Here is a 26,608-nt window from a genome sequence, read left to right as displayed (position 1 = left end):
CTGACAAATATGAAGAATCAGACTAAATGCAGAAATAATCTTGCAGGGGTCCCTGGGTGGCTCAGTTAGTTAAGCATCTGCCTGAGGCTCAGGTCATACCAGGGTCCTGGGATGGAGGTCCCATGGTCAGGCTCCCTTGCTCAGTGGGGAGCTTGCTTCTCCCTCTCCCTCTGCCACTCCCCCTGCTTGTGTGCTCTCTCTCTCTTACAAATAAACAAAATCTTAAAAAGGAAGGAGGGAAGGAAGGAAGGTAGGGAAGGAGGGAAGGAATTTTGCAGATCAGGAACAGGAAACTTTGGCCCACAGACCAAATAGTTTTTGCATAACCAATGAAACAAGAATGTCTTTAGGTGAATATCTATAATGTTCTGGTAAGAGAAAACATTAACTTTGAACCCCAGCTAAGCAAATGTTATCCCCCCCAAAATAATTACTTTCTTCTTATTAGAACTGCATTGTTATCCTCAATCATACTTTGAATTTGATCATTAAAAAATGAGTGAAAGTTTGTTTCCTCTCTTAATATATTATTACTTATATAACATCCTTAATTTTGCCTCTGGGCAAAGTCACTAGATAAATGACTTGTAAGTGGAATGTCAATAGCATCAAGCAAGCTTTTATTTATTAAAAAATTGGAGACAGAAATTTTAGTTAGCATCCACTTTGAAAAAAATGAAACCAAATTTTAGCTTCTATATAAAGGATAAAAAGGCAGAAGCTTCTACAATGAGTTAGAAAATAAACTCATTTAATTCTCACAGCAAGGGTGCCTAGGTAGCTCAGTGGGTTAAGCCTCTGCCTTCAGCTCAGGTCATGATCTCAGGGTCCTGGGATCAAGCCCTACATTGGGCTCTCTGCTCAGCGGGAAGCCTGCCCCCCCCCCACCACCTGCCTCTCCACCTACTTGTAATCTCTGTCAAATAAATAAATAAAATCTTTTTTAAAAATCATAATAATTTTCACAGCATACTATAGAGTAGGTACTACTAACTCCATTCTACAAATAAAGAAATCAAGAATCAGAGATTAAGTTATTCGTCTAAGGTAACTCAACTAACAGCAAGGCTGCCTGCCATTCAAAACCAGGTGCCAACTAAAAAACTATGCTCCCCCTAGCATAAAGATAAAGATACTTTTAAAATAATTTTGGGACGCCCGGATGGCTCAGCCAGCTGAGCATCCAACTCATGGTTTTGGCTCAGGTCATGATCTCATGGGTCATGAGATCAGACCTGAGACAGGCTCCACACTCAGTTGGGGAGTCTACTTGAGGATTCTCTCCCTCTGTCCTTCCCTCAACTTGTGCATGCACATGCGTGCTCTCTCTCCTTCCCCCCCACCAAAACTAAATAAATAAATCTTAAAAAAATAATTTAAGAAATTATTCACAGGTCTGTAACAGGTTTAGCCAAAAGTCATTCTTAATAGCTTATGAGAAACCACTGTTATCAAATAAATAATAAAGATTTTTCAAATAATCATTTATTTCTTAGCATATTCTTTTAGTGAAAGGTCACCACTATATGTCTGACTCCATTAATTAAAATCTCTCTTCCGGGATCCTGGGTGGCTCAGTTGGTTAAGCAACTGCCTTCCGCTCAGATCATGATCCTGGAGTCCCGGCATCGAGTCCCACATTGAGTCCCACATCGAGGCCCACATCAGGCTCCCAGCTCCACGGGGAGTGTGCTTTTCCCTCGGACCTCATGCTCTCTCTCTCAAATAAAAACATAAATACATAAATAAATAAAATAGAATCTCTTTTCCAATGATTGTATTATCCCTGTGTTTTGCTTCTCTAACATTCTAACTATCCCTGCACAAATCCTGATATGGCAGTAACAAAAACAAAAAAAAATTAGTCACATTTGTTGTCAAATACTTTTTCCTTTTTTTTTAGATTTTATTCATTTGACAAAGGCAACAAGAGAGAGCACAAGCAGGGGGAGCAGCAGGCAGAGGGAGAGAGAGCAGCAGGCTCCCCGCTGAGCAGGGAGCCCAACAAAGGGCTTGATCCCAGGGTCCTGGGATCATGACCTGATCTGAAGGCAGAAGTTTAACCATCTGAGCCACCCAGGCACCCCTGATGTCAAATACTCTAATAAGTAGCCTAGCATTAAGAATGCTGGTTAAACTTTTATTTAGAAATAGTACTCACTGACTAAATTACACCTTTCCCAAAGATTTACATCAATCATAGTATTAATTCAAAACAGATGGAACTACACTGTAAATTAGCACAGCTATTTCCCCATTTGTACAATGCCAAAAGAAATACTGTAATTCATCCCACCTTTTTAAAAAAAATTGTCTTAACTCCACATCCCCTTGGGACATTCCCCCCTTCACTATAGCACAACTCCCATCTCCAATTCTTCTTCTTCCATTTAGGAAATCCAAAATGGTGCAGCCACTTTGGAAGACAGTTTGGCAACTTCTTATGAAACTAATCATACTCTCTGCCTGTGATCCAGCAATCATACTCCTTGGTATTTATGCAAAGGAATTGAATACATGACCACATGAAAACCTGCACACAAACCTTTATAGCAGCCTTATTCATATTGCCAAAACCTGGAAATAACTAAAATATCTTCCAGTAGATAAGTGGATAAATTGTGGTATATCGAGACAATGGAATATTATTTAATGCTGAAAAAAAGAGTTATCAAGCCATGAAAAGACATGGAGGAAGCTTAAATGAATATTACTAAGTGAAAGAAACAAATCTGAAAAGGCTGCATTCTGAATGAGTCCAACCATACAACATTCTAGAAAAGGGAAAACTATGCAGATAGTAAAAAGGTCAGTGGCTATGCCATGGGTTGGGTGGGAGTGAGAAATGAATAAAGAGAGCACAGAGAATTTTCTTTTTAAAGATTTTATTTATTTATTGAATTTTTTACTTGAGAGAGAGAGAGGGTGAGCACAAACAGGGAAAAAGGAGAGGGGCAAGCTGACTACACACTGAGCACAGAGACCCCACACCCTGAGATCATGACCTGAGCCAAAATCAAGAGTCAGATGCTTAACCGAAGGCCAGGCAGGCACCCCAGAGCAGAGAAATTTTAAGGCAGTGAAACTACAGTTTACAACAACATTGGATATCACATCATTATACATCTGTCCCAAACACAGAATATACATCACCAAGAGTGAACCCTAACGTAAATTATGGACTTTGGGTGATAATGTATTAATGCAGAGTGATAATATGTTAACAGCTCTTCATCAGCTGTAACAAATGTACCACTATGATACAGGATACTGATCATGAAGGAGGTTAGGAGGGTAGAGGGTATATATGAATTTTCTGTACTCCCTACTCAATTTTGCTATTAGCCTAAAACTGCTCTAAAAAAATTAAGTTTATTAATTTAAAAAAGGTAAAAGATCCTGATGTCTGCAACTTATTCTCAAAAAAAATCTATTATATAAATAGTAACAAAGCAAATGGGAAAATGTAAATTAGTGAACCTTAATAGAGAATATATTAATTACTCTTGCAACTTTTTACAAATTTGAAATTTTTTCAAAATAATTTTAAAAGTGTTTTAAAAATTCAAACTCTCTCTAGTAGCTTCCCACTTCACCCAGAGTAAATGACAAAGGCCTACAATTAACTATAAGAATATTCTACTCCAGGTAGAATATTGTTACTTGTTACTCTTTGCCAGCTATGTTCCTTCTAGGAATTGGCTACTTTCTGTTTTCTTGGCACACTCTTCTATTAAATGTTCACACGACTCATTCCCTCATATCCTCAGGCCTTTGCTCAAATGTCACCTTCCCTGTGAGATCTTCCCTGACTACACAATTTTAAAATGTCAATCTCTACCCATATGCCTTATTGCTTTTTTGAGCATTAAATTTTTGACTGTTTGATTCACTGCTGTATTACACATAGCTGGTTTCTAGGTACTTAATAATACTTGTAGAAAGAACTGAAAGTGTGTTAAACCAAGGTCATTCAGATCTCTAGTTCTTCAGGTTAAGAACTACTTAGTCACCACTTAAACTTGTAAAAAGGAAAGCATTTTTCAGTGAAGAGGTGTGGACATCAGTAAGATCTAGTAAGTTGAAAAAGGAGGAGGAAGTGTGCAGGTGTAGAATGATTACAGGCAACTATTTCAAGGAATTTGGCTAAGAAGAAAAGAAATAATTGAGAATATAGGCAAAGAGAGATGAACCATAAAGAAGAAATTTTTGTTTGTTTTTAATAGGTGACCTGAGTTTGTTTAAATGCTAATAGTGAGGAGTCAGCAATGAGAGGTAGAAGGTACAAACATCAACAGGATAATTAATAAAAAAATGAAAAAGGATGGGATCCAGAATACAAATGGAGTATTAGCTTGGATAAGAGGTAGAAAAAAAAAAAAAGATGAGCTCTAAACGTAATCAGGTTTGTAAATGGCAGTAAGAGTTGAAGAAGTGCCTATTTGTTAGCTGCCCTCTTCGCTCTACAATAGAAAATAAGGCCATCTGCTGAGCTAGGAGAAAGCCAGTGGGGATCTGAAGCCAGCAGAGAATACTGGAAAAGAGACACTAAAAAGAATGCAAGCCAGAGCTGACTAGCAAATGGAAAAACAACAGTTTAATTCAGATTTTAGAGTTAAGAAAGTGTAACGATCAATCCCACCCCATTTTTATCTGTTTGCTCTTCTCATTGCCAGGAAAGAAAGAAATATCAAATACAGAACATGGAGTTTTCATTGGCAGCTTACCTATTTCGAGCAGGAGATTTCCCAGCATCCTCCTGAACAGATACAAGTCTTGTTGAAAGAGGAGTATTTGAAGAGTCTGGATGAATCAAACTACAAAGAAATAGAAAAATACTGAGATGATTTGGGACAGTAACAAGCAAATCTGCTTTCAGTGAAGTGCTTTAACATTTAAAAGCTGATTGTTTTCCCCTGCAATAATAAGATTAGGGGTTAGTTTTGTTTTCTTCTTTTAATTAAGATAGAAACTATAGTTTTTATATTAACTACATCAACTGCCAAAAGGCTGGTAGCTTATTAAGTATACAGTGAGTCCTTAAAATAATAACGCCGGTTGGATGGGTACTTACAGAACTCCTACATCCATCATATACAAAATTGAAATGATTTTGGGGAGAAACCCTGAGTTCAAGTATTTTATTCTCAGTCCCCATAACCCACTGGAATAGCACCGCAGAGTCAGACGTATGTCCAAGTGCAGGCTCTCCTTCTTACTAGCTTTTGACCTTGGGTCCACTAGTTAATCTCTCTAAACCTCAGCTTCTACATCTATCAAAAAGAGAAAGTGGTGCCTATCCAAGAGATACGATAACTAAAAGAATGAACATGAAACAACTGCCACATTATTCTACCTCTGACATCTATCCTACATCTCTCAGGAAGATTTCAAATCTAGTTTATTAGAGGACACTTGCCAATTCTGGGCTCACGCAATAGGGCCAGCCACAACTAAAAGGGATTACTAACTAAAGTGAGAAAGAACTGAGAATCCCTATACTTTTTTACTGTTCTATTAAATGTAGAATCAATTTTTAAAATTTATAAAATACACGTAAATTATATAGAATTATGACACCACAAATAACAATGTACCATCAGCACTAACTCTGAAATGTGTGTTATTTCCTTACCCAATCCCATTCCCCTCTGGGCCCTCAATGAAACGACTATTATCAATTTTATACTTATCATTCCCTCCCTTCTCTTTAAGTTTACCACATCTGTATACCTAGACAGTGTGTTTGTTTTATGTATTTTTGAACATCATAAATAATCGTTGTACACCTCTGTGACTTTCTTTTCTGCCCCACGTTATGTCCCTAAGAGTCATATATGTAGAACGTAGCTATAATTCATTCTTGACTTCTATTTAAATTAGTTGCCTATTACTTCCTCACACTTTTAAGGGTGATTGATAAAACAACTTATCAGAAAGGGGTTAATTAAAACTCTAAGCTCTTTCATATGGCTAGATTTAGTATTATACATAAGAATATAACTTAGCTTAAAAAAAAAAAATCAGAAACTGATGAATCTAGGATTCTAATTCAAACAATTCGGTGTAACTACCAAGAGTTAGTAACATCCTTCACCAGCAGGCAACTGGAAGTAGCAAATTTAAACCTATGGAAAAACATGAAAGGTTCCTTAGGGAGGAAAAAAGATCTAATTTCATATACAAATTTTTTTTAAGATTTTATTTATTTGTTAGACACAGAGAGACACTGCGAGAGAGGGAACACAAGCAGGAGAAGTGAGAGAGGGAGAAGCAGACTTCCGGCTCAGCGGGGATCCCAATGCAGGGCCAATCCCAGGACCCTGGGATCATGACCTGAGCCAAAGGCAGACGCCCAATGACTGAGCCACCCAGGCACCCCTCATTTACAAATATTATGAATACAAAGTCTATGGGCATTTTACTTCTCTATGAAGGCTACATTAGAAATTATTCATCTCAATAACTTCTGTTTCCTTTTTAACAAATATCAAGATATATATCATACACTGTTCTTGGTGCCAGCAGGTAGAACAGTGAATAAGAACAATATAAAGTCTCTCCTCTTGTACAGCTTAGGTTCTAATTAGTCAATATAATTACTACCCATAAACATTCTAAAGAATAAGGAGGAGAATATATAGAAAATAATTCAAAGAAGATAAAAATAAACTGAAGGCAGCCCCAGGTCACAAGACTATCTGTATTTCTCAAACATAAATAAAATTGTACTTAAGTGATAGTACCTTTGCCAGGCAAAATCATCCTCTAGAAATATGTTGCGGCTAGCTTTTCTACTTCCAACAGGTGTTCGAGGTTCACTTGGATCCAGTACAGACACAGAGGAAGCAGAATCAGAAAGAGCATTCAAGTCTTCCCCAATGGAATTACTGTCTGTGGAATGAGCATAACTTAAAGCTATCTTTCTACAGTATGTACAAGCTCGGAGGTCCCCTAGGAAGGAAAACAAAACAAGAAAATGAACTTAAAAAATAATAACAGGTTACTTAACAAAACACATTAAGTCCTTGGGTTAATAGTTTTTCAGGTAACAAGAAAATGTCTTCCAGTAAAGACTACCAAAAAAGATGTTTTCACAATGCAGAATAATTTTTGGTTCACTTATATATTTTAAAAACCATCATTATGATAAATTCATCCAGTCATTCAAATAACCTCAAAATTTATTAATGAGTTAAGAAAATAGCACCCAATGATACTAAAAAAAAACTAAGAGTATTTTTCGAAAAAACAAACTTTTCAAGGTTCTAAAAATGAAATAAGGGACAGTAAGTGCAAGAAAAAAACTGTTTCGAATAGAGTAAATAAAGCAATACAAAGAGAAACAACATGTTTTCCCTGGGCAAGGAGGAAAATGTCCTGCAAGTCTCTGTTGTGAAACCCTGAGAGTGGCCTCCACAAGGGGGCACCATCTCAGAAACAAACAAATACAAAATGGGCTTACAGACCCTGTGAAGAAGCTGGGGAACTGTTACAGAAATTCCTATAGTGAAAGTTGAGTTGGCAACGAAATGTTCTTCAGAGGACAAACAACAAGGTTATTTAATACTTTTCATATGTTGTCATTTGTTTAAGGTCACAGCCCAGCCCAAACAGAAGTTTTCATTTCCATCCTGTTTTTCTGTAACAGCTACTTGTGTGATTCTGTAAGTTACTGTACTAAAAAAAAAAAAGGTCAGATAACTGAACTTTACAAACACATGTTATTTAACAATTCCACCTTAATTTTTTTTACAAATAACATTAGAAAACTGATGGGACTTGAACAAAAGATTTCTTTTTTAAATTTATTTTAGAAGGCCAGAATTTATTGAGAAAACATTCAGAATGAGGGGGAAAAAATGAACTCAAAAAATTTCATCAATTAGTAATAAGATTTTAATCAATACTGGAGTCTGAATTATTGAAAGGGAATTACTAATTCTTAAAAGAAACAATTTCAGATTTTATATACGTTCTTAAAGGCAACGGTACTGTTTTTACCATAATTACAACCAAGTATAATTATGTTAGATAGTTTTAGGGCGTTTTTCCATTTTAAGACTACAAATATGTAGTCCTCAGTTTTGTTAAATTATGCCTAGATTTTACACAAAATTAATTATCACTTGTTGCATTACTTATTTCTGATGCCACAATTCAACAGATGAAATATACTAAAACTAAAGAAAACTATATCCACTTCAATCAGGACCAAAAAAAGTGAATCCAGTCTGGGGTAAATGAGAGTGTCTGGACAAATCACCACCAGCCCAGAGAAGTAGAACTACAGTAAGGAAGTGAAATGACATCCTGAAGAAAGGTCTCTAAGTTCCCACGACAAAGGCTTGGTTTGTTTCTTACTATAAAGAAATGTCCCTTTACCAGTCAGCTATTAGAATGAAGATGGTCAGAACTCAGCCAAGCCTGAACTGGAAAGTTTTCATTTCATGAAGAAATTTCATCAGCAAGTGTCTGCTGAACACATGCTTAATTATGTGATTGTATAACAAAGACTGAGGAGACACAGCTCTGCCACCAAAGACCTTGGTCCACTGAGGTGAAAGACACACATATAATTAAAAAGTTGCCTGACGGATGTAGAGATATTAATGCTACTACCACCAATAACTGCTTAATACACATTCAACCCTTTCCATGTGCCATACATTATTCTAAGTACTTTACATTTATTCGAGGCTACATTGTACAAGTGCCCAACATGTATTATTCCATTTGCAATGGTTAATTTTATGTGTCAACTTGGAGAGACTGGTTGGTTGGCCAAATAGTAGTCTCCTTGTTACTGTGAAGGGTTTTGATTAATAAATGATTAACATATGCAATCTGTTGACTTTAAGTAAATTACCCTCCATAAAATAGGTGGCCCTCATATCTTAGAATATTTTTGTCAAATTAGCAGGTACAATGAGACTGACTGGTTGCTCCTAATTGTACTAGACAAAGAGGGGAAGGAGGGCAGGAAGGATGACCTCAGGAATTCAAATTCCCAGCTGTACAAATTACCTGGAAGTTTCTCTGTCTTCCCTGAGAGAAATCATTATCTCCTGTAGCCACAGAGCTAAAAATCAAACTAAGAGTTTCATACTGCAAGTGGCTGAATCACAACACACAGAGAATCCTTAATCTTGCAGTATAACTGCTGTGAAAATGAGGGCACTGATTAGAAAGGAATGGAATCCTGAAAAGTAGAACGGAGATATATGGAAAGATCCTGATGAAGCTGGGGAATGAAGCTCCGAAAAATTCTGAGTCTTCTTTACCTTTCTTAGCCTTTGCAAACTGTCAGAGGAGATTAACCCTGATTTGCCTGAGAAATCCAAAATGGCCTGAGTTTTCTACCTTGCAAGACACTGCTTATTCTCCTGAGGACCCACTCCCACTACCCTCTTTGCTTCTAGAGCTGTAACAAGACTCAAGTCCCAGCAAGCCCTGAAAGGTAAGGTATAGTGTGACCCATAAGAAGGTGAACTAACATGATTTTTCCAACTCATGTAGACAGAAACCAGGGAATAGGTATGCAAATGGATATCAAAGATATAGGAGATACAGTGGAGATATATCAAAGATACAGTGGAAAGAACATAGTAGGACCCAGCTGAATTTATTGATATGAGCCCACTAAATAGAGATTATGAATTGAAAACCATAGCATGAGGGGTAAAGAGGGCTCTAACAGTCTTGCTGGTTGACTGGCTGAAACATGGACCAAAAGTGACCTATACTTTAAGAGGCTGAAAGGCCAGAACTAACCTGGTGTATTATGAAGGAAGGAATCCAAAGAATTAGGGATATTAAATGTTAAGAAAGGATTTACCAAGTAACACCTGCTCACTCACCCCAGCAGGATCTAGAGCATATACCTTTCATGACCATGAGAAATAAATTTGTGAGGGGAACCCCAGGATCCTTGTAGAGCTTTGTGGTCACTCTTCTCTGTAGGTCAGAAATTACAGTTGGGGGGTGGTGCCTGCATGGCTCAGTGGGTTAAAGCCTCTGCCTTCGGCTCAGGTCATGATCCCGGGGCCTGGGATTGAGCCCCATGTAAGGCTCCCCGCTCAGCGGGGAGCCCGCTGCCCCCTCTCTCTCTCTGCCTGCCTCTCTGCCTACTTGTGATTTCTGTCTGTCAAATAAATAAAATCTTAAAAAAAAAAAAAAGAAAGAAAGAAAGAAAAGAAATTACAGTGGGAACTGCTTCCACTGAATTGAAAAACCTAAATGCAATGGAGACCATTAGATCCTAGGGTGGCACACGCAGAATGGTGGCACTTAATCACCAATGACAAGGTGGGCACGGATACTATAATAGACAATAGAGTCAACACAGGATTCAGAATAGTCTGACTTGTAGCGACCATGGCATTGATCATGGTACTCCCAGAAGTGAAGTCAATAAGCAGTCTACTAAATTTTTACTAGATTTGTATAAGACAAACTCCAGGACAAGTGGACAGTAGTCTAACTTAAATCAAAAACAGTCATGATCTCCCAATTAATTCTCAGAATTGAGCCATTTACAGACCAAGAATTCCTTGAATGAAGCAGGGAGGCTAGGTCCCCTTGAGAAAAACCTCATTACACTGCCAAAAACTTAAAACTGTTGATATATGTACCACCCTTCCCCAAAGGGTGACTGTGCATTAAGAAAAAGGTAAGAGTCAAACCTTTGGGGGATTACTGGACTTGGCTCTCATTTCAGGAGACCCAAAATTTTATTGTAGTCTACCAGTCAGGAGAGGGGCTTATAGAGGTCAGGTGATGAATAGCATTTTAGCTCAGATCCATCTTATGGTGGGTTGAGTGGTTATTCTGTGGTTATTCCTCAGTTCTAAAACACATGGTTGGAATAAACATACTCAGTAAATGGAAGAATCCCTACATTAGTTCTCTGACCTGTGCAGTGAGAGCTATTATTATAGTTCTGGCCTCCGGAACTTTGAGAAAATAAATTTCTGTTGTTCTAAGCTGCTCGGTTTGTAATATTTTGTTATGGCAGCCCTGAAAAACTAACACGACAACCATATTAACAAGACAGGATTTTATCCTAAGGGTAATGGGAGCTCTGAATGGGTTTTAGGCAGGTAATATCCCAATATGATCAAATTAGCATTTAACAAAGAATAATAACCAGAGTGTGGAAAAGGAACTAGAAGTAGGGAAAAACTAAAGGTAAAAATTCCTCTAAAGGCTGCAGCCATAATCCTGATGAAAGATAATTGAGCTCTGAACTCTAGCAGCTGGGAGCCAGGGGGAGTGAGTAAGCCTAAGAGGAAGATTTGCATGGCAACAAAAATAATTTGAGAGATGCAAAGAGTATTCTCCTTTTGGTAACTTCTGCCCACCTTCCACTCCCAAAGCACTGTGTAAATCCACATACCATTGTTTGGTATTTTCTGCTTCAACAAATAATTTAAATAATTTAAAATTTCCATACTGATAAATTTACGAAAAAATATGAATAAGATGCAGTTTGCTAAGCAAGGTGTCCTATAACTCAAGGATGATCTACATTTTATAAAATGAAAATTCTCATAGTAATATATATTAGTAATCTATCCTAACCACCTTGTCTAATAAATATTATTGCTCCCGTGGTTTTTTGCTAGCATCTATGACACACTATCTTTTACTCTATTTATGAACCTCTCCATCTACTTTATTATTCAACTGTAAAGTCCTTTAAAGCAAAGCTGTATCTCCCCCACTTTTGTGTTCCCCATGTCCCACACACGAAACCCAAAATAAAAATTGGCTTCACAACGGTCCTGTATTATAACTATTTTATAGTTATGACCTTTAAAAACTGCAAAACTGTCAATAAAGTGCATTTACCTGTATAGCCCATAAATTTTCCAGGGATTTCTTGATTACAGCAACGACTGCAAAAAATCTGCCCACACAGTCGGCAATGGTGTCTGCGCCTGAAGGTCGTAAATTTCTCACTACAGTCATAGCATTCTTTACATTGGCTATCTGGCATCCAGTATTGCTTCAGGTCGCTATCCTGTAACAGTAACAATATGTGAAACTGAAAATATGAAAAGATGTAATGAAAAGTGCAATGCTAATCAAAATCCTACAAGGTTTCTTCTGCAGAAATTGACATCCTATTTCAAGAATTCATATGGGAATGGAAAAGATCAAAATCACCTTAAGCCTTAAAATAGCCTTAAACAAGGCTTAAATTGAAGGACTTACATTACTGTCCATCAAGACTTATTCTAAAACTATAGTAATTTTAGACAGAAAATTCATTCAAGGATAGAAAAAGAAATGGAGCTATAGAACAGAAAAGAGAGCCCGGCACACCCTCACACATGTATATGGACTTATGACAAGATTTATAATGCAATCAGTGAAGCATGGTCTTTTCCAAAAAAAGCAAAAACAAAACAAAATAAAACAAACAAAAAAATGGTGTTTGGTCCAATTAGACCTCTGTGAGAAAAAAAAAAAAGCTTGACCCCAAAACTTCCCATGAATTATAAAGTTTCTTGAAGAAACCATGAAAGACAATCTGAGCTAAATAAATACTTCTTCAACAGAAAAGCGCTAACTTATAACAAAAAGCACTTACCATAAAGGGGAGAAAAATGATAAATTAAAGTTAAGAATTTGAATTAAAAATGTTTGTAACTGGAGGAAGTACTAGCTGAACATTTTTAGTGAGTATGGCATAAGCCCCATATAAGTATTTAATAAAAATCTTCTAAACCCCCTAGAGAGTACCTGGCTTTTCCCCTCCATGATTTCCTTGAGGCGTTTTAATACTGTGCTGAGGCTTCGAAGCTGAACAGCTGTACGAGGGTCATGACCTCCAAAGGTAGGTTCTGCTTTCCTTCTCGTGTCTGAATCAGATTTACCAAAAAAAAAAAAAAGAAACAAACAAACAAAAGGCAACCTTGTTATTAGTCTCTAATATCTATGCAAAATAAGGTATATATGTGATGCACAGTGCCTTTATGTTCTCCCAGCCACTGATATGGTCTGAGAGTTAAACTAGTTTTTATAAAGATAAGCAGCTATTGGAAGTATTTATTACCATGTAAAACACTGCTTCACAAGCAAGTAACGGCTACCTAAGAAAAGCACTGTCTAAGACCATTGATGGCTTTGAGGCCTCAGACAGACACATTGCTTAAAAGGGCCCAAAATTCATTATGATTTATTGGGCTCTTTGGTCCCAAGTCATCATAAATACCTGCTAAAAATTTAGAAGAAAAAGCAATCCCCGTGAGTTAACCTAGCTTAGTCTCTACAGCCAAACAGTAAGTAACAGTTCAGTTCAGTCTAGAGACCAAGTACCTAAAGCCTCATGAAGCAGATGATCAGAAAAGAGTTTAATAACCACATCCCCGAAGACTGAGAGAGCTCAGAATATCCAGGGTGGTAATTTACCCACAATTCCCTTCACCAAGATCTAAACAGATTAAAAACACCAAAGAATTGCTAGAACTCCAGTCCTACCCTTTCCTGCCACCTCCTTGACCGGGCATCTCCAAACTGAAAGACATCACTTACACTTTATTTTTTTTTTTTTAAATCTTTATTTATTTGACAGAGAGAGATCACAAGTAAGCAGAGAGCCAGGCAGAGAGAGAGAAGGGAAGCAGGCTCCCCGGTGAGCAGAGAGCCCATTGCAGGGCTTCATCCCAGGACCCTGAGATCATGACCTGAGCTGAAGGCAGAGGCTTAACCCACTGAGCCACCCAGGTGCCCCCATCACTTACACTTTAGCCAGTCCTATCAATAGTAAACCAAATCCAGCTTCGGGGACAAAATGCGTACGCCCACAAAAACTGTCATATTATTTCCTTATTTTAGAGTAAGATTACGACTGAAGTTTCCTGGCTCTGGCTGTTACAAAACTTCAGAATGAAGGGAGGTGGCTTGATAAAAGGGATGAAAATCTCTATTAGTTTATCTCATTAACAAATAACCCATGGAAATCAAGATGGAAAATATCCGGCCTCAAGTCTTTCTCAAACTCACTGCTAGATTTGTTTTAAATGTTCTTTGTTTTGGTTGGGTGGCACAGAAAGGAGTACCGAGAAATGAGTGGTTGTTCTCTGAATCTAAACTGACAAAGAACTTCCCAAGACAACTGAATAAAACAAATAATTATCAAAAGTGCACCTATGGGGGCGCCTGGGTGGCTCAGTGGTTAAAGCCTCTGCCTTCGGCTCAGGTCATGATCTCAGGGTCCTGGGATCGAGTCCCGCATCGGGCTCTCTGCTCAGCAGGGAGCCTGCCTCCTCCTCCTGTCTCTCTCTCTGCCTGCCTCTCTGCCTACTTGTGATCTGTCAAATAAAAAAAAAAAAAAAAAAAAGAAGAAGAAGAAATTTGAAGTTGGAGCCCCTATAATCTGTGTTTTTAAAAAAAAAGTGCACCTATGTTAGAAAACTTTAAAAACTTTTTCTATAGTCAAATGCTAATTTCAGCAGACACCTCAGATGTGTTGTTACTGGAATACAACATGCAAGCATTAGAATGACCAAATTCTCCTTGAGTATCACAAAACAAAGGAAGTGTCCATAACTCATAAGGTAAAAAAAAGAGGCAGATGAAGCTGTTAGACTGCAAGGCTGTGCTCCCATGCAGGGACAACCCCTTGCATTTAGCTATTTAGAAGCATAAGAGAGTACTGATGGCATCATTCACCGGAAAAGGAAACGTAAGGCTTTGCTGGAACCAAAAGAATCACACATGAAGGTGAAAGAGACCTGAGAGGAAATCTGGTCTGGCACTCTGCCCTAAATAACCTTAGATGCTTCTCTTGTAAAATGGATCTTACATAATGAAATGATGTTCCTAAAGTCACAGGGCTAATAAGTTGTGGAATTACAGCCTTGCAGTAGAAAAAGGAACTTGATTGGTCAAACAGTTCCAGGCTTCTGAAGCTTAAATGTAAATGCCTCTAGCAGCTAAGGCAGAAAGAATCAAAGAATCAAAGGGACTTGATAAAAGACAGTAAGGAGTGGTAAGGATTGCAGCAAATTAGACATTACAAGCTCCACCCAGTGATTTTTTTTTAATTTTATTTATTTATCTGAGAGAGATAACTACTAATAACTACCAACTCCTAAATTTGACAAATAAGGAAATTCTATGCTTAATTCAGCATAGGACATAGATCCCTCAACAAAAACAATAGTGTGGCCACAGGTCAGGTTTAAAAGCAAAGGAGTTTACTGAGCTTAAAGGATAGGTGGGGATGGTCTCTTCCTTCCCACAATCTGGGGTAGAAGAAGAGCTCCTCTCTCCCTCTCCCCCTTCCCACCTTCTGGGTCTTCCTTCCAAAATGGCTGATGTAACCCAGGCTGAGGCTCATTGCCCTAGGAAACATGCACAAGCCCCACTCCAGTCCTCAGGTTCCACACCGAGTCTCAGCTGGCTGTAAGATATCCTCCCGCCAACCATCATTACCTGTGCCTGCCTACTTTTCACTCAAGGATCTCATGGGGAAGCTGGCCAGACAAGACAGGATCTGGTGTCGAGGGACACTTGACTTCCAATGCTGCCCCCTCCTCCTCTCCTATGCCCCTCTCACTGCCTTTCTTCTATCACCTTGAGCTGGGCAAAGCACTGTGCTAAGGTCAATACTCTAACAGATATAAAACATAAAACAACTCACTTTGTTTTGTCTCTCAATTCAGGCACTGACCCCCAGTCTATACTCATCAGAAGAGCATGAAAATGAAGGAGATGACTATAGTAGAGCAGGACAGAGAACAAACAGGCAAGAGCTCAGCTCATCCAGCCACAAGGACAGTCTGCACCCCAACAAGGACAGAAGGCCAAGAGCAAGTGGCAGCCCACTAACGGAGGTGAGAGTTCTGCAGCCAGAGGCACGCGCACCACATGACACTAGCCATCCCAAGAACAGATGCAGAATTCATTCACAAAGTTGAAACTAACCTGTGTTCTCCTGGGGATGTTGCAAACTGTTCTCTTCTGAAACCCAAGCAAGTAATTAATCAAAAAACAGTCAAGAGATCTGTGCTTGGCCTAAGTTAAAATTTAATAAAACGCTCAGGAATTTTTTTTTTAGGTATCAACAAATTCTTTCACTACTGAGGCAATAGTGTCATTAATTCTGAAGAGCACCTGACTATTCCAAAACGGCAGAAAAGTTAAGTCAATAAACAACCTGGGAAACACAATGACTGGAAAAATCCAACACACGAGAGAGAGATGAAATGAGAAGCACCGTCTCACCTAATACTGCTGAAGATCGTCGCTGGAGTTCCTCATTAAGCTGTTTTTTATAAGGTGTAGGTGACCTCACAGACTGTGTTCTTGAAGGAAGCTGAGGGCTGGCCCAACTTCCAGCTAGAGACTGCTGCTCTCCCTGGCCCCCTTCTGCGCGCTCTGTAACAAAGGAAAGCTTGGCATTATTTGAAAAAGTAAAAACTCAAGAGTTCAGCAAAGAGGATGAAATTGTTCAGAAAACAATGTAACTACGTATTACTTGCATAATTAAAAATTAAGTTTAAAAAAAAGAAATTCAAAGAAAGTGGCAAAATTACAAGCTGATATATTCTTGGCATATGTGATCCTCAGTTTGTTTTACATTTCATTAGAAATATTGTGAGCATATTAAAGGAAATAGAATACAAGCTTTACATGACTGCAGAGAATTTTTTTGATCGGTTTTGTTTATGGGGTAGATACCATGCACTATTAAAACAGTGCAATAGTGAGCAGATAGTAGGGGCTCAATAAACATTTGCTGAATAAGATTATTGTCTTATGATGAGTAAATATAATGTCGTATCCCGGATGAGATCCTAGAATAGAAAAAGGACTTTAGGTAGAAACTGAACAAGTATGATTAAAACACATACTTTAGTTTACAACAATGCATCAATGATGGTTCATGAATATAATACAGTATAATAAGTACACTATACTAATGTAAGTTGATAATAGGGAAAGCTGGGTGTGGGAGTATATGAGAACTCTGTACTATCTTCCCAATTTTTCCATAAGTCTAAAAGTAAATAGTAAGATTTTTTAAAAAAGTCATTATCTTGGGGCGCCTGGGTGGCTCACTGGGTTAAGCCTCTACCTTCGGCTCAGGTCATGGTCTCGGGGTCCTGGGATCGAGCCCCACATCGGGCTCTCTGCTCTGCCTGCCTCTCCCTTGTGATCTCTGTCTGTTAAATAAGTAAAAAATATTTAAAAAAAAAAAGTCATCTTAAAAATGGACTAAGAAGAGGAGGTTTTATACAGCTTTAAATATGACTACTACTGGGGCGCCTGGGTGGCTCAGTGGGTTAAAGCCTCTGCCTTCGGCTCAGGTCATGATCCCAGGGTCCTGGAATCGAGCCCCGCATCCGGCTCTCTGCTCAGCAGGGAGCCTGCTTCCTCCTCTCTCTCTCTCTCTCTGCCTGCCTCTCTGCCTACTTGTGATCTCTGTCTGTCAAATAAATAAATAAATAAATAAAAATTAAATATGACTACTACTAAAAGTCAGTTAATACTACTAAAATTTCTCCTGAATTCATTTAACAATTAACCCTCAAATTCCTTACAACAAGAGGGATTACTTTCCACTGCATATCAAATAATACAGACAAATAGAAAGCGAAGATACAGGCCATATTTTTAAAAATTTTTTCCAGGTAAAAAATATATTACTTCAAAAGAGCTCATTTAAAAAGTACCTTTTCACTTCCACTGATGGAATGGACAAGTCATGGGGATGAAAGGCACAACATAGGGAACATAGTCAATGGTATATAAGAACACTGCATGGTGACAGAGGGAAGCTACACTTGAGGGAGCCCAGCACCATGTATAGACTTGTCCAATCACTATGCTGCACACCTGAAACTAAAGTAACACATGTTGTCAACTACACTTCAGTGAAAAAAATAAAAATAAGGAAGACCCCAAACAAGGGAGATTCTGTAAAATAACTGGCATGTTATCTACAAAAATGTCAACCTCACAAAAGACTAAGAGTAGGAGACTAAAGACAGATGAAAACTAAATGCAAAATGTGACCCTGAACTGGATCCTGGAAGCAAAGTTTTCTTTTGGGAACACTTCATTTGTGTGGAATACAGACTGTTCATTACATAAAAGTACTGCATCGATACTAAATTTCCTGAAATAAATAAGTAAAAAGTATCTTTTCTCTTGATATCATTACATTAATCTAATGGGTTTAAGGCAACAGGCATGCTGACAGTTTAAATTTTGGAAACAGAAGAACCTTTCCTCCCATATGGGGATTCTTCTAGTTTTATGGGTCTAATTATAATCTTTTGTCTATTAACCTTTAAAAGAACAAAGTCCATTCTGTGAACTTAAGAAAGTTGAAATATATTAAGAAAGGGGAAAAAAAAACGCTAACTTCAAAAAGGGACCTCTTTTTAACATTTAGTTTTCAATTCAGATCTTTAGTTACCAAAAATTAATAAGATTGCAGGGAAAACTCTAGCTTTCTCTTCATAAGCAATAAACCCCAGTGACCTATGACTAAAGCTATCTCCTTGTTGATATTTCACATCCTTGCAAAGACACAGCATGAAAGCTGAACAAGAGAATTTCGGAAAATCAAAATTGCACCTTCTCTGATCCTTAAGAATAATGCTTACCTTTGTTAAATCGAAAGAGATTGACGAAAGAACTATACGCTGATTTAAAAGGAGGTTCGTCCTGATCAGGAGTCAAAGGCTTAAAGTGTGTGAGATGAGAAGGACTAGTAGGAGACCGCGGCAAATCATTAGCAGAGTCCAATGTTGGGGAAGCCTTATCATCTGTGGCCATCTCATGAGTCTAAAAAACAAAAGATAGGAGTTCCTAAGGAAGCTCAGAAGTTGATTCGAAACAGCAGCCTTAAATATCTGGAAATCTGACTCTGAAAACTCAGATCTCTGAAAACCAAAGAGTAAATAAATCTAGTGTAGCATATATTGCAAATTAAGGCTTAGAAACACTGCAGTCTAGATCATAAGGGTCTCAATCACATGAAACTATGATTATAAAGCCAATCTAACTGTCTACATTGTTATTCAATCTACAGAAAACAACGAAATCATTAACAATTTGGAGGCAAATATAAATGTGAGCAGGAAAAAAGAAAAAAAAAGCATTTTGACATAATTTATATCTTTTTCATTTTAGGATTTTTTTTTAAAGACAGATACTCAATACCGGGGAAAACTGGTTTTACACAAGTATATTAATTCCTCAAAATTTTCTGAACTTATTTCAATTTTTTCTTTTAAAAAAATGCAAAGCAGGGGCGCCTGGATGGCTATCAGTTACGCGTCTGACTCCTGATTTCAGCTCAGATCATGATCTCAGGGTTTATGAGATGGAATTGGAGCCCAGTATATGGGCTCTGAGCTCAGCAAGGAGTCCGCTTGAGATTCTCTGTCCCTCTGCCCCACCATCAGCTCACATGTGGGCGTGCTCTCTCTCACTCTCTAAAGTAAATAAATCTTTTTTAAAAATTGGAAAAATAAAAAATGTAAAACATAAATATTTCCAAGAAAAGATGCAACAGTCAACCCTTAATGATACTTGTGTATAACCTCAAAAATTATATATTTCTATAATATGTAATTATATATTATATATTATATATTATATATATATAATATATATAACCTCAAGCCATGCCTTATCACTTCAAAAACTATACAAATCAACAAGCTGTTCCTAGCATCTCTACTTCTAGGCACATGAACCTGGTTCTTCTCCTTTTAAGAGTAAACTCATATAGACATTAAAATTAAGATCTTAAAGGGCTTTTTCCCAAAAAACTAAAAATCATAGTTCAACTGAAGTAGGAAAGGTAACCACATCAACAGATGGAGGTTACAGAAAAACACGAGTGTCTATTTCCTGCCATATTAATACTTCAAATAAATGAGAACCATAAACTACACATAACTTTAGTCATTAAAGTTCTATAGTTTGTCAACTAATTTATGTTTTACTATGAGAACATCATACTCCTTCAAATGCTTTTCACTTTCAAAATCATCATCTACCATCTTGTTTTATTTTTGCAAAAATCCTGGAGGGAGCACAGAGCTGGACTTATTACTGCATTTCATCTTGGAGGCAAGCAATGTACACTGAACCTAAACACCTTTCTTGAGGGTCACAGAGCTAGTCAGTGATAGAACTGTAAGTAGACCCCAAAGTTTCATTCTAGAATTCCTCTTTAGATCAAATTTATTTTTGTAGATCTTTACAGACTTCCAATTCTAGCTTATCTGAATTCTAACTACTCAAGACATTGCCTGATTAATAATTAATTAATTAATTAATTAAACAAAGCAGAAATTAAACCATGGACTTGAACATGATTTGGCAATAAATGTGTATTGGTATGGTGGAGGGGGGAAGGAGGAAGAAAAAGAGGAAGGAGTGTTGAGGAAGAGCAGAGAGAGAGATGGAGGAGAGAGAGAGAGGAAGGTAGAGGAAGGTGGAGGAAGGAAGAAAGGAAGGAAGGAAGAGTAGGAAGAAAGGAAGGAAGGAAGGGAAGGTTGGGAGCCCGCGGAGTGAGGGAGGGGCTGGGAGGAGGAAGAAGAAGGGAAGGAGAGGGAGAGAGGAGGCCTCTAATATCACCCACTATTGGGGAGAGTAGTCAACAATCCATATTCCAGCATAAAGGATTTTGAAGCAAGCTGAAGAAATGTAAACTCAAAAAGAGGGGGAACGGGGGGGAAAAGGAAAGAAAAGGAAAAGGAAAGAAAAAAAAAGAGCACTAAGGAAATGGGATTATGTGATTACAGGAACACTCAGGCCTGGGAAAACAGTCTACATTCTACTTTGACATAAGTAACGTCAGAAGCAGAGTTAGCAATCTGAATAAAGAATCTCAGCATTACTTCTGAGGGTCGCCCACATACAAAACTAATTAATAAGCTTTGGAAATATGAGGATAAAAATTACCATGACAACACTCAGCAACTATAATCTCTGAAACATAAACACAGTCACACAATTCATCTTAAAAATTCCATAAGGACACCGGGATCTTGAAAAAACTGTCTTATAATTCTTACTCTGGAAGCTTAAAAACTGTCTGTGATATAAACCAGGAGTCTTTGCTAAGTGATAGGCAATTAGAAATATTAACCTACTCTTCCAAATGCCAGTACTCTGCCTCCTCTCATTTGAAGGCTCCTAGTATATACAGACCCCCCACCCGCTATCTCGGTGATTAAGCCAGTATGAAGGCTAATCAGGTATTAAACAAGCCCGATCTACTAGCCAATTTCAAAATAAAGCACATGAAAAAACCCAAGTATCAGCTGAATCATTCCTAAATACAGTTTTTAAAAATACTTAAAATGTACCCAAAATAATACAAGTCAGCTGAATACCAGAAATGTCAGTTTCTAACAACAAAGGTTTTTTTGTTCCATTTTTCATCAACATGCCAACAAAAACACTAAAGCAAGACCACAACATGATCCATATTACTCTTCCCAAAAAGGAGAAAAAGGGAGCACCCAGGGAAAGAAAAAGGGACTGTAGTCTTGCTCCACAGAAGACTTAACCTGCCCAGTCTGTCAAAAACCCAAACCCAACCAAACAAAAACAAAAACAAAAACAAAAACTGAAATGAAAACTAAGGTTATTTTTTAATCCTGATGGGAGTTTTGGAGTGGCAGAAAACCAGATTCAAGTAAGTGAGAAAGAAGAGAGCGCCATACCCCAACCCACTACCTCTACCGTCAGCAGGGTACTCATTTTAAAAGAGGATGCGCTGAATCCATCCGTGATAATTTAGCATATACCTACACACTTCCGATAAACCTAAGTAACTTGCTTTATACAGAATTCTAGCACTTCTCATATTTCTCGAATATGTTAAAAATAATAACCTCTATATTGAACAGGAGACTCTTAATTCCCTAAAAATATCCATCACATTTCATCCTCACTCTTTTGCTGGGAATATTCTAAGCAAAAGGAAAATACTAACTGGGAAATCAAGTCTCCTCCTCAAACACGGGTAGAAATGGAACGGACTCAAATAGCAGAAGCAATCATTTAAGGAGGTATATACATATTTGAAAACCCACTATTGGTGTCGTTTTCTGTAGCTCAGGAACTTTCTTCTTCAGTCTACGGAGGCAACTGACAGGAGGAGGAACTGGACTGTGCACCTCCAAAACGAGCTCGGGGACACGGGACAAGAGACGGGCAAGGGAACTTCAAATGTTTCCGAGGAAACGTCTTCAGGAACAGCCGCACCCGGCTCCCTTCCCCGCTCGCCAGAGAAGGGGCAACCGGGGAATCAGGGAGCCGGCTCGCTACGGGCGCGGGCTCTCTGCCCTTCGTTGCCCAGCCTCGGCCGCAATCCGGCCTCCCGACACGGTTAGGAAACGCCAGCTCTCGCCCTCACTTCAGCCTTCCCCTCCGCTCTGGCCCCGGAGCTCCTCAAACCGGCCTTCTCCCCCGCTCTCAGCGCCAGCCGGCCGCGCGACAGGCCGCCTCTTACCTGCGCCTCCCGCCCCGGCCCCGCCGGCCACCCTCCACCCCAGTCGCCGCTTCACCCCGTCCAGGCGCAGGAAGCCAGCTCCGGAGCGCAGCGACGGGGATACTCGGGCCGCCGGCTGTTGCTGCAGGAAGCAAAGCCACTTACATGGTTGATGCGGCTTCTCGCTTCCCCCAAAGGCTCCGCCCCCTGTTCCTCCTGCTCTCCAATCCGCAACTCTCCCGGGCGCCGGCTCCGCCCCCTCCTTCCCATCCGCGCCACGTTCGGATCAGACGCCCAGGCAAAAGGAGTCGAGCTCAAATAGAGTCGTCTTGGGCAATTTGACTGATTAGGCCGCTTCAGCCTTCGCAGAGGAAGCCAAGGCGACTGCGCGCGTGAGCATCACGCGTGCGGGGTCACCGGACGGGTGCTGTCTGGGCCAACTCAGTTACCGTATGTGTTCGATGGTGGGGGCTTTCACAAGATGTTACCGCGCTCCGCGTTCGCAGGGACTGACATTCACAAGAGCGCAGACCGTTGTCACACCTAAGTGACGGGCAATAACTGGCCATGTGGCCTTAAACAAATTACTAAATTCTTTGGGCTCCTGCCCTCAACTGTACAATGAGGCTGATAACAACACCCACTTCACAGACAGCGTTTGAAGATAAAGTAAAACATTTCACATAAAGCTTCTGGCACAGTGCCTTACCCCAGAGTACGCGATGTGAGCCCTAGAGCTAGTCTTCTCGTTCAAGTTTTGTGTTGCACCAAGACTGGGTGCAAAGAAAATTACCAAGCCTCGTCTTGCTCAGCCTGGCTAGCATTAGTCCATCTTTTTGTACTGCTGTGAGAAAACATGCCCAAACCTGCTGACCCCAATTGTGGGGCTTAGCAGGGGCGGTCAGAAAGGAAACCCAAAATGAGGGCCTATTTTAATTAAATTCGTCAAGCCCTTTCCTCAAGAGTTTTGGCAAATCCCTACCCAGTTTTCCTCGAGTTAGCCTTCTCAGCTATGGAGAGCAGCACCGAAACTGGACAGCTGATACCAGTACAAGGAAATCCCTACCACCCTCAGGGGGGCCCTCAGCAATCTTCCTAAGAGTCATCAGCTTCCTCTTTCATTTCTCAACTACTATCCCACATCACACCATTCCTCCTGCCCCATTACCTTGACTATCATTCTCCGCAGAGAATCTCACCTACCTGAGTGAGAAAGTTGGGATTATTGTGTGTGACCTCTAACAAACCCTTCGTTGAAGCATGGACTTATGGTTCTTACTGAGTCTATTATTGTTAGGATGGTACTATATATTCTTCCATCAGGTATCACTTGCATTTGTACTCAAAATAGCTTTTCCTTTTCTTTTTTTTTTTTTATGTTATTTATTTATTTGACAGACAGAGATCACAAGTAGGCAGAGAGGCAGACAGAAAGAGAGGTGGAGGCAGGCTCCCCGCAGGGCAGAGAGCCCCATGCGGGGCTGGATCCCAGGACGCTGGGATCATGACCTGAGCTGAAGGCAGAGGCTTAACCCACTGAGCCACCCAGGCGCCCCTCCTTTTCTTTTTTTATATTGATTCCCAATATTCAATTAATTAAATAAGGAGACCATTAGACTGAGATGGTTCTAATGTCTTAGTAGCCTACATAAGCAAACCCAAACCTAAGCCTGTAATACCTCAAGCTTATGAATTTGAAACCTAAGGCTAACCAATCACAACCACCCACCTAGGCTTTACAAGCACAGCAACTGCCTAAGCTGTAATCTGTCAAACAATTTCCTTGTTTTGCTTTTGCCTCTTCTCTATAAAAGTCTTTCCCCTGGGTGCCTGGGTGGCTCCGTGGGTTAAGTGACTGCCTTCCGGGAGGGTCACTCAGTAGGAGTTTGCTTCTCACTCTGACCCTCCCTGCTCTTGTGAGCACTTTCTCTTGCAAATAAATAAAGAAAATCTTTTTTAAAAATAAATAAATAAAAGTCTTTCCCCTAGCTCCTGTCCCTGTAATGTTTCCAATAATTTCACGTTTGGCAATGCTCAATTCCTGCTCAAATAAGCTCTTAAAAATTGTAATATGCCTCAGTTTTTTTTTGTTTGTTTGTTTTTTAAAGATTTTATTTATTTATTTGACAGACAGAGATCACAAGTAGGCAGAGAGGCAGGCAGAGAGAGGAAGGGAAGCAGGCTCCCCGCTGAGCAGAGAGCCCGATGCGGGACTCGATCCCAGGACCCTTGGATCATGACCTGAGCTGAAGGCAGTGGCTTAACCCACTGAGCCACCCAGGCGCCCTGCCTCAGTTTATTTTTAACAGTATTAGTACAGACTCATGATTTTTTTACAGTATTTTATAATTCATTACCGTACCACTCTTTTTGATAGTCAAGTTTTCCCTGATTTACCGAGCGAGAGCCCCTTCAAGCAGATTCCATGTACATTTGACATGCCTTTCTCACTTTCTGAGCACTTCCTTACCTTCTCACCCAATAAAATACACCAGACTCATACTTAATTATCCTTGCTCCAGGTCTAGAATTAGTAGTTCTGTAAGGATCCCTTTAATAGAGAACACAAAGATGTTTTTAAAAATCATGAAATTCAATCATGAAATTGACATTCTCATACACTGCATGTGAAAACATAAATAGGTATGTCCCTCCTAGAAAATTATCCGATGGGTCTAACAAGTGCCTTAAAAATGTTTATGCTCCTTCATCCAACTTGCAAGTCAACAATTGGGCCTAAGGAACTGTTTCTAGTGCAAAGTAGAATGTAGTGAAATATGTTTTTCACAGTTATTTTAAACAGTAATAAAAAATAAAAAGGAAACAAATTTCTAATGAACACAATCTGAAAGCAATACAATCAAATGATGGACAATTATGCAGTCATTAAAAATTATGCTAAGGCTTTATAGAGCATGATTCTTCATTTCATGGCCAATCATCTTAAAAGAGTTATGTTCCTTTTCCCCACTTCCATTCAAACGTCAATCCCCTTGACTATGGCTTCATTCAGAATCATTCTGATAGAATTATTCTCCTTAAGGTGCATTTGCCAAAATTATTTTCAGGCTTTGTCTTCCTTGCCTTCTCTGTAGTACCCTCTCCTTTTTAGAAACTTTCTCTTTGGTTCCCATCAGCCTGTGCTGATTTTTCTACTACCTCCCTGACAATCCTTGCCATTCTCTTTTGAGGACTACTTTCCCTCCACCCATCTGTTAAAGATGTGAAGTATTCTACAGAGTTCTCACTGAGGTTAACTTTTCTTCTTATGGTATACTTCTAGATTATGATCTCATAAATTCCATGGCTTCCACTACTATCAATACATGCTTTTATTAGTTTGCTAGGGCTCCAATAACAACATGCCACAGACTGGGTCGCCTAAACCACAGAAATTTACTTGTCACAGTTCTGGAGGCTGAAGTCCAGATCAAGGTGCCTGCTGGGTTATTTTCTCCTGAGGCCTCTGTCTCTGGGTTGCAAATAAATGGCCACGCTCTTGCAGCCTCTTCTATATCCTGTTGTGCTTACAACAGGATATAGAGCCAGCTAATATTAAAATATTCAGATTTTTATTGTCCAAATGAAAACCAAATGATGTCAAGGCATGCAATATAAACCAAACAGAAAAATGGTATGCTAAATGAACCCTCACATGACACCCGGAATAGGCAAGCTAAGTTCAAAAGAACAAGAGTCTGAGCAGTGAGCATCATATTCACATTTCAAGCCGTAACTTAAGTTCAGCCAAACATCATTTGTTACATTTAACTAATGTTGTTAATCAGTAATGTATAATTTTATAGTTTTATTTCTCATTTTATCTATAAATTTATTTTTTAGTTGTATAAGAGCTAACAGCATAAGGAGCATATATCTAGTTTATGCATATTATAATAAGTCAATTCTAGGGATCAATGAAAAAGGAGTTCCTACATTACTGGCTTAAGAAACAGTTTTGAGGGTGCCTGGGTGGCTCAGTCAGTTAGGCTTCTGCCTTCAGTTCAGGTCAAGATCCCAGCAACCTGGGATCAAGCCCAATGTACAGCCCCATGTCCAGCACCACAACAAGCCCCATGTCCAGCCGCACATCCAGCCCTATGTCAGGGTCCCTGCTCAGTAGGGAGC

The 26,608-nt window shown here is 39.2% G+C and overlaps 1 protein-coding gene across 4 annotated transcripts in view; it reads right to left on the bottom strand.

Annotated features, from left to right (window-relative positions):
- LOC111145703 (phosphoinositide kinase, FYVE-type zinc finger containing) overlaps positions 1-22,513 on the bottom strand; it is a 77,668-nt gene extending 55,155 nt beyond the window's left edge. The window contains exons 1-8 of one of the 4 annotated variants that reach the window (XM_022500842.1): positions 22,502-22,513; positions 18,630-18,810; positions 16,240-16,392; positions 15,940-15,975; positions 12,751-12,869; positions 11,854-12,025; positions 6,747-6,954; positions 4,728-4,817 (exon numbers count right to left, since the gene is read on the bottom strand). In XM_022500842.1, coding sequence (XP_022356550.1) covers positions 4,728-4,817; positions 6,747-6,954; positions 11,854-12,025; positions 12,751-12,869; positions 15,940-15,975; positions 16,240-16,392; positions 18,630-18,801 — 950 coding nt within the window. In that variant the 5' untranslated portion in view covers positions 18,802-18,810; positions 22,502-22,513. Of the gene's footprint in view, positions 1-4,727; positions 4,818-6,746; positions 6,955-11,853; positions 12,026-12,750; positions 12,870-15,939; positions 15,976-16,239; positions 16,393-18,629; positions 18,811-22,082; positions 22,341-22,501 lie in introns of those variants that run through there. The other 3 variants (XM_022500832.1, XM_022500862.1, XM_022500853.1) reach the window with 3 other exon arrangements.
- Positions 22,514-26,608: the final 4,095 nt, after the last annotated feature.

This window comes from Enhydra lutris, unplaced genomic scaffold, assembly GCF_002288905.1.
Source record: "Enhydra lutris kenyoni isolate GAN:26980312 unplaced genomic scaffold, ASM228890v2 scaffoldscaffold1, whole genome shotgun sequence".
Classification (NCBI taxonomy): Eukaryota; Metazoa; Chordata; class Mammalia; order Carnivora; family Mustelidae; genus Enhydra; species Enhydra lutris.
This window is presented reverse-complemented; position numbering and strand designations above follow the sequence as displayed.